Source organism: Citrus sinensis, chromosome 4, assembly GCF_022201045.2.
Source record: "Citrus sinensis cultivar Valencia sweet orange chromosome 4, DVS_A1.0, whole genome shotgun sequence".
In the NCBI taxonomy this organism is placed as follows: domain Eukaryota; kingdom Viridiplantae; phylum Streptophyta; class Magnoliopsida; order Sapindales; family Rutaceae; genus Citrus; species Citrus sinensis.
Window position 1 is genome coordinate 840,916 of NC_068559.1, and position 22,470 is coordinate 863,385.

At 33.1% G+C, this 22,470-nt stretch overlaps 2 protein-coding genes across 9 annotated transcripts; both read left to right on the forward strand.

Moving 5' to 3' along the window:
• Positions 1–10,208: 10,208 nt before the first annotated feature.
• Positions 10,209–11,935, forward strand: LOC102618731 (uncharacterized acetyltransferase At3g50280). The gene has a single exon (XM_006486302.4). It carries the CDS (start codon positions 10,331–10,333, stop codon positions 11,717–11,719), a length of 1,389 nt encoding a protein of 462 aa, XP_006486365.1. The 5' UTR covers positions 10,209–10,330; the 3' UTR covers positions 11,720–11,935.
• Positions 11,936–14,010: 2,075 nt separating this feature from the next.
• Positions 14,011–15,924, forward strand: LOC102617887 (uncharacterized). 8 transcript variants are annotated; one of them, XM_025101556.2, is made up of 4 exons: positions 14,011–14,207; positions 14,522–14,789; positions 14,886–15,036; positions 15,293–15,924. In XM_025101556.2, the coding sequence occupies exons 3-4, from the start codon at positions 14,993–14,995 to the stop codon at positions 15,771–15,773; spliced, it is 525 nt and encodes a 174-aa protein (XP_024957324.1). In that variant the 5' UTR covers positions 14,011–14,207; positions 14,522–14,789; positions 14,886–14,992; the 3' UTR covers positions 15,774–15,924. The 8 variants fall into 8 exon arrangements, with proteins under 8 accessions (XP_024957324.1, XP_052296197.1, XP_006486364.1 ...); XM_052440237.1 differs by having other exon boundaries at positions 14,522–14,752; XM_006486301.4 differs by having other exon boundaries at positions 14,522–15,036.
• The last annotated feature ends 6,546 nt before the right edge of the window (positions 15,925–22,470 follow it).

Here is a 22,470-nt window from a genome sequence, read left to right on the forward strand (position 1 = left end):
ACAAAAGTTGCTAACTCTACTCATTAATATGTTTTGATTTTTCTTGCCATCAAAGAATGTTTAAATTGTAATAGAAAAACGTTCAAATTACTTGAAATTTATTATAAAGTATCTTAAAAAAATTTGTGTAATTCACGAGGGATCCAACAATTTTGTGGGACAAATGCCCCACACGTTCCTTCAAAAAACGTAATAAAATACACATAGACGTTTCATAAATTAATAAAAAAAAATGTTATTTTGACTAAAATATGTCTTTATAGAAGAAAATTTGTAGTATATGCGCTGCCTCCAGGCAAATCATATCTTGAAGTGTTATACTATTTGTTAATGGAACTGACTGTGGATATACATTTCTACTTGATAATTTATTAATTTTTGTTATATAATATCAACATGTTGAAATGAATATTTACGATCAATCACAAACACAATTGGTCAAATGTGTCTAGCTACATGGTTTTTTATAGTGTGCAGTAATGGAACGAATGCCCCACATGTTTTTTTGGAAATTATTGATAAAAATTATGCAAATGGGTGCTTTCTAATAAATTTATTTTGACTAATTCAACATCATACTGTTCAATAAAAGTGGATTCTCACATCATTTGTACAGATCACTAAATTTGTCTTAATACATATGGTTGTGCTTCCACAACAAAGCATTTGCTCTCTCTCTCTCTCTCTCTCTCTCTCTCTCTCTCTCTCTTTTCTCTTCTCTTGGAATTTTGATATGAGATCTTTGTGGCAGAAAAAATAATCATGGCGTCCAATGTACTTGTACCGATAAGATCCATTATTTTGTTATAGAATCAAATAATCATATCACTTTTGCCTTTATTTCAATTTCTAATGGGTGGTTTATCTCCTTTTCTCCAGGATTTATTAGATATGTGCAGTTTGACGATTAGGAATTGGACAAATTCCCAATATATCAAAAGGCATAATTGCCAACAAAGTTGGCTTATCTACTTGAAAGTGGGATGATTGAGAAATGATCTTACTTGTTTCAATGTATTGCATTTAAGAAAGACAATTATTTTGACTAAAATCAAGTATTAGATACAAAGGTAACAACTGTATATTAAACATTGATGCATCCACACGATTCTTTAACTGATTCACTAATTTGATTTGACAACGTCATTTGATTGGGAGCAACTACACGATTAATAGTTGCTTGCAGCTTTGCCCCCCACCCCAAAGCAGTTCCACTTGTAAAACTTATAATCAAACCTCTGATTAGTTGCAAACCCTAGTTATTGGGATTTGCTTGGGATTAACATACTAACTTCCAATCTATCTAGTTGTATAAATTATTGTATTTAGAGATAGCGTTCGGGATCGAGATCCGGATGTAGGTGCATTCGGATCTAGATTCACATAGTTATTTTTATATTTGGATTCAAATTCGAAAAAAAATATGTAGATATGGATGCGGGTAATATCCGCATGGATTACGGGTGAATATTCCAAATAAACAAATCCGAATAAATTAAAAATTCAACAATTCACCTAATAATATCAAATAAAATCCAATCATAATTAACAATCAACAATTCAATACCTAAAATAACATACAACACCATAAATTTACAAACAAAAATATCACAACATAAATCAAATATCAATAATAACATAAATATAAATCTAACTCCCACAAATCCACAAATAAAATTATAAAAACACTACAAATCCACATAAAATAATGTGGATCCCAATATATATATATATATTACTTTAGCTTCACTTATATATTTTTAAATTAATTCTATTATGTTTTTTCATTTAACTTATATATTTTTATTTAATAAATAATTTAATTAAAAAATAATTCCATCCGCCCCTGCTTATAAACCTAGTAAAGTTAGAAATTTTTTTCGATGATATCCAAAATTGCCACATTTCCTTAAGGGGACACTATGATTAAGATAATGCCTCCACAAAACTCATGACACATCAGAGCGAGAAGGTCTCACTTAGATCACCTCAACAATCATAAAAAATATCATTCTAACAGCTATTAAATCATAAAAAGAAGACATAACTGAATATGAATAGTACCTGCACCAATAAATTCAAGTGCTCTCTTAATTTTATTATCTTATTTAAAAAAAGACGATAAAAGGAAGCTATCCACTGTTCAACAAGGATAAGTCACATGCTTAAAAGGAAGTACTCCCTTCTAAACTTGCCCAGTGTCCAACCTACGAAAAGATTATGCAATTGCCCTACTGGAGGGGGAAATAGCCATATATGACTCACCACTTATCCAAAAAGACGTAACAATATTCTCAGGGACACTCCCAATATATAACGTAAGGTTAACTCTAAAGATAAGGTCACTAAATACATAAAAAAGACTCATCTTCAACCTTGAATTATGGTTTTTGAGAAACCCAATATCCCTCACTGACTTACATTGGAGTGCTACTAACGGTCACACTGGCACCTCCTCTAACACTCTCTTCCCTCATTTGCAGGTTTGGAGTGAGCCTTTTACCAAACTCCTACCCGAAAACTAGTAAGTTTGTCAAGTTCCCATAATATCATTGGTCTAACCTAAAATTAAAATAACTAAGCATAATAGAAAGAAAAGTTGGGACTAAGTAGCTAATCAAAGAGCTTCAAAATGCATTAATCCAAGAATTTGGCAATATCATTAGATAATTAACCAATACCTTTAATGTTAACATCAAATCTTCATTTCGTTATACACGTTGTATATTGCTTGGTTCATGCATTTACTTTTCAATGAATTGAATGAAGTTGGTGGCTCTCGTTGCATTCTTTCTCGTAACCAATTACTAGATGGAATATATGCCCCACTCCGACTCAACATAAATCACGTTTTTCTTTGTTTCTTTTTTTCCTGAAAACCTTCACAAAATCATGTTTGATTGCTTATATGAAATGACCAATAACAATAGATGGGAAGTTTTTGGTTGATTTGGCTTATTAGCTACGTAGTTTTTAACTAATGGAGATAATTAAAGGGGACATAATGAACTTCATCACTAATTTAATAAAGTTTTAAAATGAACGTAGATTTAAGAGATCAAAGAAAGGTGGAATACTAAATTGTTGAAATAAAGTGACCATAATACCTTAATCTTAGTGAAGTATTACAAAAATTACTACACCTAAAATTGAAATTTGTTTGGTAAGGATCTGACAGCATTATTATATTTGACACTATATCAACTCTTTAACCTTCGTTACAAAATCGTGATTCTCTCCTTACTGAATTCCTGGGTATGCATTTGAATTGGAGCAATTCGAAACTGACTAGGTGCAGCTAAGATTTTTAAAAGACCGTAAATCTTTTACCAGAGACATTGTCGATTTATTCCAAAAAAAAAAAAAAATACTTGCATTTTGGCCACCAACGAATGCTTTACATAAATTGCACAGTCACATCATCGCTCACCCCACTCTTTCTCAGTGTTTTTATCTTCAACTTAGGAACGTGTACCTTTAAAAAACCATAGACCCAAAATCATGAAAATGGACAACAAGAAGACATGTTTCTGGATTCTCATCAAATTTTGAAGCTACAACTCTACCTATAGCTAAAGATTTGCTAAGATTTTTGACCCACACGCCTTGTTGGTACTCATTTATCTTCTTTCCTATAAGAATGACATGATCATAAAGCCATGCGCCCCTGCCTTAGCTATCAATATTTGCATTCAAAAGGTCAATGATTGGATTACTACAAGCCTACAAGTGACCTATACTTTGTGAATAAATTCAGATGGCAAATATACGTGAAACTTTCCGCAACTACATAGCCTTGAAGAATTCACCCTTTCTAAGTGTCTTTTAATTTTTTATTTGAAGAATTGCCATGTTCGTAAAATTATTGAGAATGGTCCAAGCTGAGAGGTCATTAATATCTATATCTGAAGATTGATTCATTTTTTTTAATTTCGTCCAATCGTCAGTTTATTGTTCTACTTCACTTAATTGTGTGTGAGTAGCACGTACCCTTCTCAAATTAGATGCCAAAATTTAAACACCCTTAGAATTCGAAACACTTATTTAACCTAATTCAAACTTAATAATTGTCATCAAACCGAAAGGAATAAGTTGTTTTTATTTGCTTTAATTGATTCACTACTAGTTGTTTTTATTTGCTTTAATTGGTTCACTACTAATCACTAGCTTGTGTTGGTTCGGGTTTCCTAGATCTACTTGGTAGCTCTTCAGTTTTTATCTCCACTTGAACTTTGAATCTTTGCTTCAAACATTTAGCAATACTGATCACCCCATGCATGTTGACGATTCTTTGCTTCGAGACGATTTAATTTTAACGGCGAATTAAAAGTGACAGAGAAAGGCCAAGTTCAGCTAACCTTGTAGGCACAGTCTCCACTATTTATGTAATTGAACTAAAACTACTTAAATTCGTTCTTAATTTGTAAACTGCTAGCTGCCTACTATGCCATGGCGCTTGTCGACTTCATGAAATGAAAAAGCAAAAGAACCCCATTGTTGACAGTGAAATATCCAGAGAAGATGCCTTTAATAATTGAAGCTTTATTTGCATAGTTTTAGTAGTGTAACGATAACGTTTGCTTCTCTTGACTTCATATCCGGTTAGTACTGTTTTCATATTAGATATTTTTGGACACAGACAGTTCTCATTTTTGCAATCGTTTTATTATTTTTATAGAACATCAATTCTTTTTAAAAAAATTATACAGCTGTAAAAAAGTATATCGGACCAACCTTATAGTTAGCACAAGTGCACAACCACAAAGGATGCGGCTAATTCTTGAGCTAATTAATCAGTATATCGGCTTAACAGGTCGTGAACTAACAAACTACCTTTCTGAATGACAAAGATATCAATAAAAAAGATTGGACTATACGAGAGTCATCTCATGCAAGCATGAGCGAGTCCAAATTACAATTCTATATAAGAAAGACTTGTAAGAACGATTAATATAGAAGGTAAGAGGGTGTTAGTCTTTTAACTTAATGACTTAAAGCAACTTGACTTAATTAATCAAATTAATTAGAGGTGTTTGTTTTTTAATTTAATAAAACTTTTTAAATAATTTTGATTTAATAAAATAAGTCATTTTTTTTGGCTTTTTATTGAATAAAGAAATATGAATCAGCCAACTAATTTCTAATGTAAAGAATATCCCTACTTTAATATTTATTTTTCATGCCAATTCTAAAACACGCCTCTACACTTTTACCCACTTATAATCTCATCTTTTTTTTTTCTTCAGCCGTCGTGGAATCCCTCCTCACCTTGCTGCTCTCATCAAATTCTTGAATCTCTCATTTTCGGTGATGAAAGGTGTTATTCTTCAACTTTTTATATAATTATAGAATCTATTTTTATTAAAAAAATTTATATATTATAATTCTAAAATCATTATATTTGTGTGTGTGTGTCTGTGTGCGCGCATAACATTCAAATTTAATAAGGATACAAATATAAAAATACTTGTTTTTAATTTTTAAAGTTAAAAAAAATAACTTAATACTTATTTTCAGATATTCAGACAAAAAAAAAAGAACATATTATTTAGATTCAAAATTTAGGTCTATTAAAATTTTAGATCAACTTAGGTCTATTCATATTTAAGATAAAAAAAAAAAACAAATACGGCCTAAGTTAAATCATGCATGAATAGAATCCAAACTACCTTTCCACTTGACAAAAGTTAATTAAAAAAAAAAAAAGTCTACAGGTGAGTAAGAGTTTTAATGCGATATATTCAAATCTATCAAGAATAGTTCTTGGGCTAAGCAAACACCACTTCTTCTTCTTCTTTTCTTGTTTCTTTTCAAAACTAATGAAAATACTCTTAAATACAAACGTTTCTATTTTATTTTTAACCTAAATTTGAAAAGCATGAAAACATGTTAAATAAGTAAAACTTTTCAAACTAATTTCTTAAATTTTAAACAATTATGTTCAAGTTTAGATGGTCAAAGAAGATATGATTCAATTTGATGTTCAAATAAGTGTGTTATCATTAATAGATCAGTCAATTTTATTTACTCAAATTTGATTATGAACCTTTTCAAGCCTATATCTAGTCACTTTCAAAATTACCCAAAATACGTAGGAAGCAAAATACACATGAAGTTGTTTACAAAATTGGAGTGAATGCATGAAGCTATAGTAATGGAATTTGTGTTGGTTTCAGGCTGAGTTTGGTGACCTGAACCTATCAGCAAGAAGAAGCATGAAGCATGAAGTATTAGCCGGCCAAAGCCCTAAGTCAAAGAATGTAAATGGGAATCCATGCAGAGTTCAAATTTAGGTACATGAATGCAAACCCTAGCCCCATTAAATTAATTAAAAAATGTATATATTATTACTTTATGTTCAAAGCTTTTGACTTATGCAGTGAAGGAAAGAGAGGTTAATGGGAATACAAATAAACTAATTAAATGGGCTATCAACGTCAGACAAGCAGTAGGTAGCATGACAAATATAATGAGATAATTAGTTATATAATCGTTAATCAATTAACAGTTTTTTTTTTTTTGTCATTTAAAAAAAAAAAAAAGGTTCATTGTTTTGGTTGAATAATTATGTCATCTTATTAAGAAGCAAAAGAACGCAGAAGTGAGTGTCGTTCATTTGTTTTGTGGATAATTATAACTGTTGTAAAATTGTCTTGTGTGGGGAAATTTAATTGTTAAATTCTGAAATCAATTGTTTTAGAGTTGTATTTAGATGATAAGCATAAAAATGATGAGTTTTCCTCTAGATCTTGTAATTAGAGGTCGTACTCATTCAAACTTGAAATAAGTAGAACTACGATATATGTTTGGCAATGATATGAAAGTAAAGGGAAATGTTTTAGATAGTTTTTAAAATTAGAGAGACATATTTACCTCAAATCTAAAAAAACTAAAAGAGCATCTATCCTAAGTACATGTTAATCTCTATTGATTTAATGATAATAATCTAATAGATTAATTTTGGCGTCTATTCAGACTCAATCAGCTATATACATTTATAGTCAACTTAAAAATTTACAGAGTCCAGCCAAAAAAATATACTTCTATTACAAATTTTTGTGGAAAGGTTCGAGCTTTTGCCCTGTTAAACCCTATTTTATGTTTAAAACCTATCAAAAACTCAATTTTTGTTAAACATTGCCCAAAGATAAAATCTATTAAAAGCATTGCAAAAAGTGCTTTTAAAATCCCAATAATTAAATTATCTTTGGGCAAATTAACTCGAATAAAAAGACCCCATATGAATCTGCATGGCTGGTCTTGAACTGTCACTATTAACAGATGCCATGGTTCACTGTAACACAACTCCACTCAATCCTAAATGAAATGAGTCCTAGTACTTAGACAGTTAAGACACCTTGGAATCAATGAATCTCCCTTAAAAAATTAGCGTACATTGAGCTCCAATCAAACAAACAAATAATTATTTAATTAATGAAACCAATTATATTTCATGGTACCCTATTCATCAGCATTCATCAGTTGGTCTTGAACTGTCATACACGTGGCAGATGTCAATTGACTCTGCACTTCTTCGACAAAACAAGTCAAACAATTTGTTAATCAAACCAAATATGTCATGCAATAAAATACACATTTTCAATGTTTTAAATAATGCAACAAACCGACAAATCAGAAATGCCGGTTTTAGGAGATACTAATATAACTTTATTAACCGACCTTTATTTGCAAGCAAGCTCACATCCTCAGACAAATATAAAATTAAAATTAAAATATCCCCAGTAGCTTGTCATAAATAAAAATAAAAATTGAGGATTAATTAGTAAGCTAAAGCTAAGGTAAGACAGTTAAGATTCTGGCCGACTTTTCTTGGGTTTGAGAGAATGACAGCCAACATACAGAACGTAAATAGTCGGCGCAGTTCATTTGAATCAATATTATTATTGGAATTTGGATTTTTAAGTTCATTTTTTCGCACGAGAATTTTATAGATTTGGTCATCGAATCTTCTTAATAATCTTAAGTTTATTGTACTCTCTACTAGGCAAGCGGTTGACGAATCATTTAAGCAAAAATTTTAACGTATAGATCCTAGCGCTACTAGCTTCATCAACTTGCCATTTTGTTGAGAGATATTTTATACAATTATAATTAATTATGCAATTGTGGCATTTCTAATTCGGAAATATTAACGAACCTATACCAAAATATTTTATTAAACTCTCACAATTATTTCATCGTATGTGATTCAAGCATGAGGTCCTTTATGAAGTCAAACAATTTGATTAGTTAACTTGATTGTTTGCTTCTTCTTTGTTAAAACATAAGTTCTTTAAAGATGGTGTCTTTTTTTTTCTTTTTTCTTTTTATCAATATATTAGACAATAAAAGAGTTCTTTAGAGTAGACACCTACGTTTTAAATTGTAAATTTGAGATTTCGACAATCACTTAATGTTTAGTTATGATATTATCTTAAACTATGTAATTAAATTACAATATGTAACTTCAAATTTGTATTTTGGAATGAACAAACTTATGCACTAATATTTTTTTCCACCGGAATATCTAATATCGTTTTGGAACCACAACAGGCAAGTTCTGTTTGAAAGAAACATTTTGATAGTACCGTCTAGCTTAGCTTCAATAAAATACTAAATTATTAGATTTCAGAATCTATATTTATCGTATTAAATTATAATAAGTCAAAAATAAATTCTAAAATTCATATTTTTAAAATGTGTAATGGATGTCAATGTGAAGAACACTTTCTTGAGTAATATAACGTTATTTTTTTAATCAAAACTAATGCATATTTGATTCACACATTTGATATTTTGATATTTCTTTCCCTTTTTTTTTGGGGGGGGGGGGGGGGAGGGATTTAATTATTTCTTTTAATTTAAAAAATCCAAGTTTGACAAGTAACCCAGAGTGAAAAAATAGAGAAATTTTAATACGCAACTCCTCTTCATTTCAGTTCACCAATGAGACTATGAGAGGGGAGAACTTTGCTGCTTTGCTTTCTGTTCTCCAATTGTCCAATGAAATGAAACCAATTTGGCATTTGCTCCAATATTGAGCTTTTGCATGCGTGCCACGTACGATCAAAACTCTCGCATGCAGAATGCCACGGAGGACTCCACTTTTCAAGAGTGAATCAGCTTCAAGATTGCATCAATGGATTCTGCATACAAATTTGGATTCTTGTGAAGCATGCATATCTCGTATATGTGGGCTTTGTGTAACTCAAGTTGATTTGGCTGAGATCTGAAGGCAAAATCTTCCAGGATTTTTTCCCTCTTAATCTTGTTGTTGGTCAAAAGGACATAAAATTAGCGTCAATTTGGCTCCCCTTGTGATTTCCGATTTCCAAGTACAATCTTTATGATAATGTTGCCCTTGAATATGGACACGTGTCATTACCCCGCTGATGAGTGTCACTAATTTCTTACTATAATCACACGAGCTTATAACTCACCCCCACTAGAGACATTGCTGCCGGACCTTGTTAGAAAAGGTCATCACAAAGTTAACCGCGCATAATTTTTCATAATTGAACTAAAACACTTGAATAAATTAAAAAAACAATTCACGAAATTTTATATGAGATCACAAATTAATTTACCGATTTTTATAATTAAAAAATGAGTAATGATACAGCCACAAATTCTTGTACAAACTTATTTTGTACAAACTGACGTGGCATTAATTCATTGGTTGAATGAAAATATAAATTAATAAAAACAAATCATGTGGGCCAAGTGATATTTAATTCAACCAATCTTATCATGCCACATCAGTTTGTACAAAATAAGTTTGTACAAGAATTTGTGGCTGTATCATTACTCTTAAAAAATATATCGCACCTCAATTAGATTTCTTTTTAAATGTTATGAAAGACCTCAATTTAAAATATATTTGACCAAAAAATAGTTTAAGAATAATTGCTTTTAGGATTTGCATTAAATTCATATTTAAGAGAGAATCGGCATAATAATGGTCACTATAGAAATAATTAGTCAAGAAACAGGCGTGTGCTGCGTTGATAGAGGAGGAAGAGGAAAATGTACACGTGGCTTTCAATCATAACTTGAGATAATAATAATCTCATAAACAAAAAGGCCAAATAAACCAAAATTAAAAATTAAAAAAATAGATGTGACAACAGCAATTGATGCCACTCAGCAAGTTCATGCACCCTGTCCCAAGTCCCAACCCCCCACCGCTATAAATTGGCTCATCATCTCGTCAATTCTCCCACACTCACTCACTCGCTAAACATCAAATTTTCAAAAAGCTTTGCAGCGACAGCGAGCGAGACTGAGAGAGCTCTCTATCGAGATTAAAAAGAATAAGAAAAAAAAAAAAATGGTGGCTGCTTCCTCAGCTTTATCAGCTCCTGCTTTGGTCTCAAAGTGCACCGTTTTGCCAGAACAAAATTCAAATCTCGGGGACTTGAAGCTCTCAGTCTCTGACCTTCCAATGCTTTCTTGTCACTACATTCAGAAAGGCTGCCTCTTCACTCGCCCGCCTTTTCCAATTGACCATTTGATTTCCCTTTTAAAGAAATCTCTCTCTCAAACTCTCTCTCACTTCCCTCCCCTCGCCGGCCGCTTCACCACCGACTCCGACGGCTACATCTACATCACCTCCAACGACGCCGGTGTCGATTTCATCCACAAAAACGCTACCGTATGGTCCGTCCGTGACATCCTCAGTCCGGTTCACGTCCCCGAAAACGTCAAGAGCTTCTTCGCTCTTGATAGAACTGTCAGTTACGAAGGCCATTACAAGCCGATTTTGACAGTTCAAGTGACGGAACTAGCAGATGGCGTGTTCATTGGCTGTGCAATGAACCACGCGGTCGCGGACGGCACGTCGTTTTGGAATTTCTTCAATACATTTGCTGAATTGACTAAAGGCATCAAGAAAATCTCCAAGCAGCCGGAATTTTCTCGTGACTCGGTGTTGGTTTCCCCGGCGGTGTTGATGATTCCGGACGGCGGACTCAAGGTGACGTTTGATGAGAACGAGCCATTGAGTGAGAGAATCTTCAGTTTCAGCAGAGAATCAATTTTAAAACTGAAAGCCAGAGTGAACAACAACAAATGGATCGATAACGGCCACGTTGACGCCGTTGAGTTACTCGGGAAGCAAAGTAACGACACGTATTGGTTGAAGAAAACGGAGTCAAACGGTGAGATATCGTCGTTTCAGTCTCTCTCCGCGCTTCTATGGCGGGCAGTGACGCGTGCGAGGAAACTACATGTGAACAAAATGACGACGTTTAGGATGGCTGTTAATTGCCGTCACAGGTTGAACCCGAAGCTGGATCCGTTATATTTTGGTAACGCGATTCAGAGCATACCGACATACGCGTCGGCGGGTGACGTGTTGTCCAAGGACCTTCGGTGGTGCGCGGAGCAGCTGAACAAGAATGTGAATGCTCATGACGATAAAACGGTGCGTCGTTTTGTCGAGGATTGGGAGAGTAACCCGAGGGTGTTTCCGTTAGGGAACTTTGACGGCGCATCAATCACGATGGGCAGCTCTCCGAGATTCCCGATGTACGATAATGATTTTGGGTGGGGCCGGCCTTTGGCAGTTAGAAGCGGTAAGGCAAACAAATTTGACGGTAAGATCTCCGCTTTTCCAGGGAGAGAAGGTGGTGGCACCGTTGATCTCGAGGTCATTTTGGCGCCAGAAACAATGGCTGGGATTGAATCTGATCATGAGTTCATGCAGTATGTATCGTGATTTGTTTTGGACCGTCGGATTGAACTGGGGAAAATGGGATTTAAGGGTGGTGATCGAGTGTAGGAGGATAAGGGGAGGGGATGTTTTGTCTAGTTGTGATATATAGTTGTTATTTTGTATTGTATTTTATTGTTAAATTTAAGTTTTGTTGCTCTTTTATTTTGCCTTCTAATGAATATAATTTGTTGCTCCCTATGAACTTGGCCGGTTGGTTAATCTTTCTTCCTTTTTTTTTTTATTTGAAATTATTATAAGAGCAACTATAGTGTTGGATAAGGAGGCAGTTGACTTCTCTTACGTAAGAAAATTGTTAAAAATTTGTGCGACTTGCCTCTTTGCATTAAATTATAAAGAACAAATCATTAAACATTGTAGATCAATTGGTATTGGGTTGTTCTAGTTTAATTAAGGTACTCGATTTAAGATTTGCGAATGCAGTTGCGTTAAGTATTTATTAGGAGAGTTTACCGCCTTAAGTGTCTTGCTTGATCGGAATCTAAATTAGTTAAAACCCAATGCAATTTTCAGATACTAGATAATTTAATACACCGAAAAAAAGTTATAAAGAACAAAAGTGAAATCAAAATTCATTCTAAATTCTGAGGTTAAAATCTAGATCTAATGTAGTTTTCGAATACTAAATAATTTAATACACTGAAAAAAAGTTATAAAAAACAAAAGTGAAATCAAAATTCATTCTAAATTATAGGGCCAAAATCCCATCTTCACTCACTAAGGCAAGATCTTTCTATACATTCGTAACTGTATTTCTTGAACACTCTATTCCCCATAGCGTATGGCATTCGAAATTATGATAAATATTCGGCAACGTGATTGGAGACTGAAGTACTTGAGTTAAATTGTTTAATCTAGTACTGTCTCAACTACATCTCAGTGTATATAGTTACCGTTTATTTTATTACATATCCATAAATAAAATTGATGGATATTATTAGCATGTTGGTTTAATTACTAAAAATTTGACATCATACAAGAGATTTTGAGTTTGAATTCTGTTTCACTTGAATGAGAGCTAGTTTCTTTTCGATTCATAAAGCGCTCTGAATCCACATTTCGTGAACCTCAATGGCTACATAATTTTGATCAAAATTGTTCCAAAGAAGACAAATAAAAAATTATAGGCAAACAAACTTTTCACAATTAGTGAACTTGTTCTTCCAATTATATGATTCCCTGAAAATCTTTAAAAAATCTATTGGGATTCAATTCTCGCACTTCTAAAGGCCAAACAATCAAGACAAAGCTTGATGGACATAAATGGACGTCAAATTTGTGCACACCAAATTGCCAAGTTTGTAAGAATAAATTGGAGTTAGATTCTTTTGTTCCCATCCCATCCTCTTTAATGACAAGGACATCCATGTATTTCTGTCCATTTTGAACCAATGCACTATTTCATGGTGAACCCAACAAAAGCCGATATTCTTAAAAAATTGCAAGAACCGGAACCCAACTAACACAAACTTTGAATTGAGACGTGTTTTTGCCACAAAATCCACTTTTATATTTACTATCTTATCTCATCATCGACTTGTTATTCGAATGCCCATGATTTGTTGATATAAAATGAAAATATAATTTAATTTTGCAATTGGAAAAAGTTGAAAACTTCAAAATTTGATCTCTAAGTTTAACATTATTATAGAATAAATTTATTCAATTGCATACCTCACAAGTGGTACTAATAAAATAATTTTAAACAATTGATTTATTGGTTTGGTGCGGATGAATTTTTTGCAATAAAAATATCAATTGTTTATCTTTAAAATGTAAAAAAATCTAATACCCATATAAAGATTCATCTCCTTCCTATATTTACAATTGTGGAGTAGATATCTTTATTATTTTGGTCTTGATTTTTTTATCTATGTTCCATAATATTTTAGGTTACACTACAATTGTATTACTTTTAAACCTACGTAGGTCATGACCCCTATTGTCAATAGTTTATAAATATTTAATAATAAGAAAAAGAAAATAAATATGTCAATTATTTATAAAACAATTGAAATCAATTAGTTTGAATTGAACCTAAATATCCCAAAAAAAAAGAACTTAGTTTCACAGACTTGGGGCCTAATTATAAGCCCAAAAGATAATCAGTGTTTGGGTCAGGCCTAAGTTTTATCCTGAATATTTTTTAGTCTCCATTTTGACCAACTTAAATGATTTTATTTCGCTTATTAAAAAAAATGATTTTATTTCCCTCTCTCTCTCTCTCTCTCTCTCTCTCTCTCTCTCTCTCTCTCTCTCTCTATATATATATTTAAAACAAATGATTTTATTTTCAATGTGTATCATTCCCCGTGCACCTGATCAAAAGCTCGTTCGCTTCGAACCCTAATTTTAAAGCTCCATGATTCTCATTCTATGTTCGAATCAACTAAAATTTTGAGCAATTCAGTGGAAAATCACCCAAAAAGTATAAGCTTTCGCAATCAAAGTGATGTAGGTAATCTCGGTTAAGGTAAGTTTATGTACTACCTTAATTTATCTTTGTTGACTTTAATAATGCTGCTTCATTCGTCATTTTGCTTTGAATTTCTTCGTGGGTTTTCATTTTATCAGTTCGTTATTTAGAACGATTGGGACTATTAAAAACTTCTGAAATGAATGATGTAGAAGTTTATGCTGTTTTAACATTGAGAATTAAAAATGTAAAGTCAACTGAGCCAAATGGTATACTTCATTTTATATTTGACAAGTGATATTAAGTTTTCTTCGTGATCACATACTGAATATGATTGGTTGAATCCATAACTTCATAGGTTTACTTTGTAGGTTATGCTATAGCTCCGAGAAGTAAAGACCACGTGTGAACCTAAAACAAGTGAAATAGGCTGCTCTCTTGTGATCTTTTGAGACTCACTGTCATTTCATTCGGGAAATCGATAGAACTAGTATGCGACATGAAGTCCAAAGAAAAGAGTTTAGTTGTTCTGATGGTGTAATGGGATTTTTTGGGTTGGATTTCGTGGGTACTTGCAGAAGGGTTTTCTCCATTGGTTCACGGTGAGCTATTTGGTGAGATTTGTAGTTCATGAGATTGGTGAGAACTGAAAGTGCTTGGATTGTTAGTAATGGCATAGAGAATTGTTGTGAATGATGAAAAGTAATCTATTTGTTTTTTATGGACTGTTTTCAGAAATTGACAGTGTAAATTCTGAGATTCTGTAACGGAGACCAAGAGCAAACTTTTTAGTTTCTTTTGGCATTAAAGCTTGGAGATGTTTGAAACAACTTAGAGTTTGGATGGCCATTTGCTGTTATTCAGGGATTAAAAGATATGAGCATCTGTAAGTGGTATTAGATAAGTATATTGGTATTGTGGGTTGATTATGCTTCTAGTGATTCCTTAAAAATAAGTTTTTCATGCCAGTTCAAGTTGGTAAATTGTTAAATGTAGATACTGATATTCAGAAATAAAGATTAACTGAGAGTTATGGAATTGACAAAGAAAAGGAGATGCCACATTTTGAAGAACTCCATTTGTTTTGTGTTAGTGGTGGTCTCTGTTTGTTGCCTGTCGATTCTGATTTTTTCAATGCTTAGGCTTCCAGATATATCATTAGGAAGCACCTCAATACATGGAGAGGTTTTTAGACGTGAGGAGATTGGGAAGTTCGCAGAGATGATGATTGAGATGCTACCCGAAGATCTTGCTTTTACCATCTTTGTTCCTTCGGTGAAAGCTTTTGATCGTGAGCTGAAGCTACAAGTAAATGATAGTCTGGTAGGAGACAATGTGAACAATACATATGCTATACTTTCTCGAATTTTGGGTTTCTCGGCTGTTCCTCGGACTCTTTCTTCAATTATGGTTCCTTTTGGTGAAGAGATTTCTTATGATTCATTGTCTGGGTTAACATTGTACATTTCAAAGAGTTCAGATGGAAAGCTGTTGGTTAACAGAGTTGAATCAGAGAGGCTTGATCTCAAGAAAGGGAAGATTGTAATACATATAATGGATGGGGTGATTATGGATGCTGAATTTGAACAATCTGTTCAGCCTGATTACAATGAAGGAGATTAAGTGAAACTAACGTATATAATCATCACCAATGTACAACTTTTGATGTAACAATTCTTGTCATCTACTGCATACCTTCTTAATTTTACAAAAGATTTACAGAAATTGTAGGTAGACGGTACTCTCAAATGAATTTGAGCCATTTTCTGTTTCACCTGGTGAATCTTGCATTACAGATGAGTTTGAGCCATTTTTCTGCATAATGTGAAAAGTCCACTGTGTAATGTGGCAGGTTCGTGAAACAAATACGCAGAAGAAAGAAGAAACATCTGAGAATTGTTTCATTGTGATCTATGCAAAGTCTTCTGAAAAATCCATCTGAGCTTGAATAGTTTTGATCAATAAGGAGAGTGGATTTTTCCTTCAAACCTTGGTTGCTTGTGTCTCTGTTCATGTTTCTGGATTCTTGATCTGGGTTCTGCTTTCTTGTTTTAATTCAATTTCTTTGTGCTTAATTCATCAAGATTCGTTAGAATTAACCTGTAAAGGCTTAAAAGAGTCAACAAAAATAGTACTAAACGCATACTTTAATGGAAAATGTAACAATTTCAAAACATCATTTTTATTCTCATTTTTTTTTCTAAGAAAATGCAAATTTAAAAACAATACTGATTGCGCCCTAAAGTGGCAAATGGTAGGCGCATAAAACAGATTCGAGCAAGGAACATATACAAAATTAGTTCGAGATCCTCAGGAAATAGCAAAACTAGCATTTCTAGTAAATTTTTTTTCTTTTAATTCTTTATAAAATGATTTTTCAGTTCTTGGGAAGCTCATTGGCATCAATTAATTCAGCATCTCAATAATAACAGTCCTACTTGTAATAGTTATACCAAAGAGAGCCACATTACATTAAAGGATGTGTTTACTTAAGCCACCTTTATTTTGATGTATCATTTAAATACCACATAAGAAATAGCGGTCAAGGATATCAAAGAAAAAGAGAGAGCCCACCAATTTAACGTTGGAAAACTAGTGTAAAGTAGTTATTTTGAGGCATGATTTTGAGTAGAACCTACTTAGTATAAGTGAAAAAGTTGAAGTCGTTTTAGATACTCCTTCATGAGTACTTCAAAATAATGATAGGATAAATAAAAATTGTTAGTCAAACTGCACTCATGAAGTTGAAAAAATTAGCATATGGGAAAGAGAGCTAAGATATAGAAGGTTTATATCTAATTACTCGTTTGTGTGTGTGTATGAAGAGTTGAATGAAATTGAGGTGTGTGTGTGTGTGTGTTAATTCGTTTTTTCTCTAATAAAAAATTAAAACTGTGTGTTCTAAGTTGTTTAATTAATATTTGTTTTCCGGTGAAATTGTAAAGTATCATGCTTTTCGTTTTTAAATTTTTAATAGGTTATTTTGTTTTTTTAAATTCTGCTACCTATTGGCTGCTCTCTCCAGCATTGGCTCTCTTGCAAACGAAGCCTATAAATCAACCCTAACCAATCCATCACTCAATCACAATGAGATTTTATGAATTAATACAGAGCCAATTTAGAGTGACACAACACCAATTAGTTTGTTACTTATTTGTTTTGAGTCGAAAGGAGCTCTCATTCTATGTCGTTGAGAAGATTTTCTTCCTTTTATTATTCTTTAAATTTAATTTTCTCTGTTTGATCTTTTATTTGTAATTATTATTATTATTATTAATTTTTTTGAATTATTTGTTTGTGTGCTGACCAATTTTGAAGTAGTTACTTGAAATGAAATAAAATACATTTCATTCATATATACTTCAAATAAAATATAGGGCTACTTTGAGCATTATAAAATGTCAAGTTGACACAACTTGACTTGACCCTTCTATTGGATCTGAAATCACATTTATAAAATGTGTAGATCACAAAGAAATACTTGCTAAAATCCTTGCCCCTACATATTTTAAATCTTCAAAGAACCTCCCCCTTCTTCTTTGATACTCCTACTACCCATTGTCTCTCTTGCAAACAGGACCTATAAATCAACCCCATCCAATCCATCACTCAATCACGATGATGGCCATGAGATTTTATGCACTAATACAACACCGATTTGGAGTGACATGTCACCGGTTAGCTCGTTGCTTCTTTGTTTCGCGCGGAGAGGAGCTCCCACTCTATGTCGTTAAGAATGTTTTTTTCCTCTTACTATTACTATTACTATTATTATTAATTTTTTTTGGCAGAAAGCTGAAAAGCCACAAATGCCTGTTAGAGTATCGTCTGGAAAGTCATCGCTTTTTGCATGATTGTTCTATGAATCAATCCAACCACTCGAACAAATTGAACTTGGAAGAATATGGGTAACTACAATCGACCTTTCAATTTTCTCTCTCTAACGCCTCTTCCCGATATTCTTTATTTTTCTTTTTGGATTTGTTTAATTGCTTAATTAGTGCTCAAACTCTCTTTTGATTCTCCATTTCATTATTTGCTTTACCTTATTTTCACCAAACTGACATATTAAATAACATAAACAACAGCTTTAGTTTAGATGTTTCTGGCTATAAATCTTTTGTGGAATCTCATTATCTTATAATATCATTTGTCATTTTTGCATGTTTCTTTCTGCATCTACTCTCTAAGCTTGTTTATGTCACTATCAGCCAAGTGTAAGATATTGTATCCCCTGGAGTCATCCCTTCTAATCTTGGAAAATTTAAGTAATTGGAAATTTTGAACCTGTTCCAAAATGACCTCATTGGAAATATTCCAGAAGAAATTTTAATTCAACATAGAGTATTTGTCAGAGTCACTGAATTAGCCCGAAACCACTTGGTTGGATCTATACCTCCAAAGATCGGTAATGTAAAATCTTTAAGGAGATTTGATGTGTCTAGGAATAACTTGTCTGGTGAATTTCCAAGTGAACTAGGTCTTTGTTCTAGCATTGAAGAGATTTATTTGGTGAGAAACTTCTTTCATAGATCCATTTCTTCATCACTAAGTTCTTTGAGAGTTGCTCAAGAGATTGATCTGTCTCGGAATAATTTGATTGGAAGAATTCCAATTTTCTTCGTAGGTATTTCCTTAAAGTATCTCGACTTATCATTTAATGATTTAGGGGGCGAAGTACCAGCAAAAAGAATTTTTGCAAATGCTAGTGCAGTATTATTTATTAGTAATTGTAATAGTCTTTATGGTGGCATAGCTGAACTACAACTACCCAAATGCACCAAGAACAATTCAATGAATTGGAACTTCTCTCAAGGACTGAAAATAATAATCTTAACTGAGCTTTTCCAAGATTAGTCATCTTGTCATTTTTCATTTTCTGTAGGTTCAAAAAAAGGAGGGGACCTTCCAAGCAACCTTTAAGACTCACACTTAGAAACGCAATTCCAAAAGAGTATTATGAAAGTCTCGTCAAAGCAACCGATGGATTTCCATTAATTAACTTGATTGGTGTGGGTAGCTTTGACGCTGTGTATAAGGGAGTATTTGACCTAAATAGAGCTGTTGTTGCAATCAAAGTTCTTAGCATTCAATGCCAAGGAGCTTCTAAGAGTTTCATGGCTGAGTGCAAAGACTTGAAAAATATCTGTCACAGAAATCTTGTCAGGGTTATAACTTCATACTCAAGTATTGATTTTCAAGGTAATGAATTCAAAGCTCTAGTTTATGAGTACATGCCAAAATGGAAGTCTTGAAAAATGGTTGCATCCAGATGCCCTAGTTTATAAGTATTGCAATTGATGTGGCATCCGCACTAGATTATCTTCATCACCACTGCCAAGAATTGATCCTCCATTGTGATCTAAAGCCAAGCAATGTCCTTCTCGACAATGACTTTTTTGCTCACATTGGTGATTTCGAACTAGCTAGATTTCGTCAAGAAGTCTCAAATCCAACTCAAAGCAGCTCTAATGGAGTAAGAAGAACAATTGGCTATACGGCTCTAGGTTATAACACATAATCAAATCCCATTAATTTTATTTATTTATTATTTATTTTTAATTTTTGCTTCATTTTAGGTTTTTGAACGGAAGATTATGACTTAGGAAGTGAGGTGTCAACAAATGGAGATGCTTACAACTATGGAATATTGTTGTTGGAAATGGTGACAAGAAGAAAACCAATAGACTTTATGTTTGAGGGAGACTTGAATCTTCATAATTTCGCAAGAATGGCCTTCCCTAATCGTGTGATGGATATTGTGAATCTAGTTCTTCTAAATGATAATAAAGTTTTGGCTGGTACTAATAGCAATATGCTAAGGAAAACAAAAATGAACAGCAGATTAGAATGTCTCATTTTTATGGTAAGAATTGGAGCTGCTTGTTCAATGGGGTCATCACAAGATCGAATGAACGTACCTAATGCAGTCCATGATTTACAATCAGTCAACAACATTCTTCTACCTGAAACTGTATTCAAAAGGTAAAAAAGGTAACTAGATGAGACGATATTCTCCTATAGCTTTTGCCCAGGTGATATAAATTTACATTGTATCCTTTGCCCAAGTGATATAAAGGCAAAAAACGTAACTAGATGACACGATATTCTCCTATAGCTTTTGCCCAGGTGATATAAATTTGCATTGTATCTTTTGCTGATTACTTCATTTATGCTTTTTTCAGTCTAACCAATAACAGGGCACCAAAGTTAAAAGCTTCATCAAGCAGAAAAGAGTAAAAGTTATCGTAGACAAGGAAAATGAGGCTCCCAGAGGGAATAACATTTTATCAAAGTCTACATCCTGTAGGTTTATAATAAAAAATTTGGGAGTATGGAGTGCTCCAACGGCTTCAATGTTAAAAGAAAGAAAAAAAATATTAACTGCAATATATAGAAACTTCTTGGGCATATGCAAAGGCAATGCAGTTCTGTTTTCGGAATATACAATAATTTACTGTCTGTCAATCAGGCATATACATGGATAAATTTTCAAAGTTTCAGCAAGAAGATCTCAAGAGATATTAGATATTAGTGATGCTGAAATTGGCTCTCTCTTATTTGAAATATGGTACCGATTCAAGTCCTTTCTTACTCCTTTCACATTGGAGCTAATGCCACCGGGTCAAAATCCAGCCCGTGCTGCTGTACAAGATGTTTGATAATGAGAATGCTGCTCATCATACATTGACTTCAGAGCTGCAGGCTTGGTGTCAGTCATGTGAAGATTTTTTCTTGAAGGAATATTACATGTCACTTGTCCAAACTTGCAAGTGGAAGCTTGGAAGGAATTTCTGTTGTTTACTTCCATTTTGAGCTTTGTTAGTTTATTGCAAATTATTTTTATCTTATGTAATTGAGCCATTAACATAAAGAATTCAAAATTTTCCACCAATCAATCTTAATTGAATTCTTTAAACTCAATTAATTAATTTTCGTTCTTTGCAACCTAAGAATTAGAAGATAAAGGATGCTGATGCTGAACATAATGCAACTTTCAACTTCTGACAAGAGGCGCGCCTTGCTATAGGTTCGCAGAAACTGCATCATCCTTGACACTAGAAAATTAACTTTTTGGTCCAAAAGGGCTGCTTTCTTTCTGACTAAGGTGATTCTTTCAGATGATTAAATATATTGCAGGGGCCAGGAATGTCATCAGGCTTTGCCAAGCACATTTGTTTGTAGAGAGTCAAATATAAACAGCGGACACATTGCAATTGCTTCTTGTCCTCAACTCCTGAATACATTCAGTTATATATTCTTATCTTAAATTTTGACAAATCAACTCCACCAGATATCAACTATGTTCAGAAAAACCGACAACCCTTGCTTGGAACATGGAGCAGATCCATCCACTTTTGCTAGTAGGTGATAAAAGAGAAACTTTCTCAAGCTTCCTGTCTGATGAAGTTTTCGTTTTGACATATCTTATCTGACTTCATGAGTTATTGTAAAATTATTCAATGTATTAGACATGCTAAATGTTTCATCAAGCTCTATCTCATCAAAGGATGATGATCAATTCCTTAGCAATGCTTTTCAAGTTTTTTAAATATTTTGTTGATATTCCAATGTTAAATAACTCAGAAAAATCTGATGATATGATTGCTCTGCCATGCTGCCCAAGCAATTAACTACGGAGAGCCCTTCATTATGTGCAACATTGGTGGTTTTCCTTTGAAGCTGAAAATTTGCTTTCTCCTGTATTGGTCCCATCTACTGATTGTTGCTTTATATTATCATTATTGTTATTATTTTTGGTTCCTTTTGGTTTCTTTTGGGGGCACTTTGGCTTGTTCCAGCATCTGGGATGGTTGTCAAAACACATATATCGATTGACGTCATAAGGCATATGAATAGATGATGAAAAAATTGAGTTTACTGAATATTCTCCACAAAGCGGAGACAATAATTTGTGAAGAATCATTATACTGCTCTTCGGTGAATTTCCCATGCAAACTAAGTAATATGTAGTAATACTCCTCCAATTAAATCGTAAACAGAATTAAAAAAAATTAAAAAAAAAAGGCCCAACCCAATTTCAAAACAGTGTTTCTATTTACTCCCCACCATTTTTATCCTTTCAACCTAGTTGTTGACGTATCACAGTTTTTTAAGCTAATGTGAGGTAACTCAATTACTCAGCGAACTAGTAATGCATGAAATTCAAATATGGAAGCAGACCCAATGTAGTATATACTACTAATTTATACCAATAATAGTTAAGCAGTTCAAGAAGACATTTCTCATGAGAGGAAGCAAATTCCAATTTCCAAGCATTCACAGAAAAAAAAAAACAATCTTAATTTTATGTGCAGGT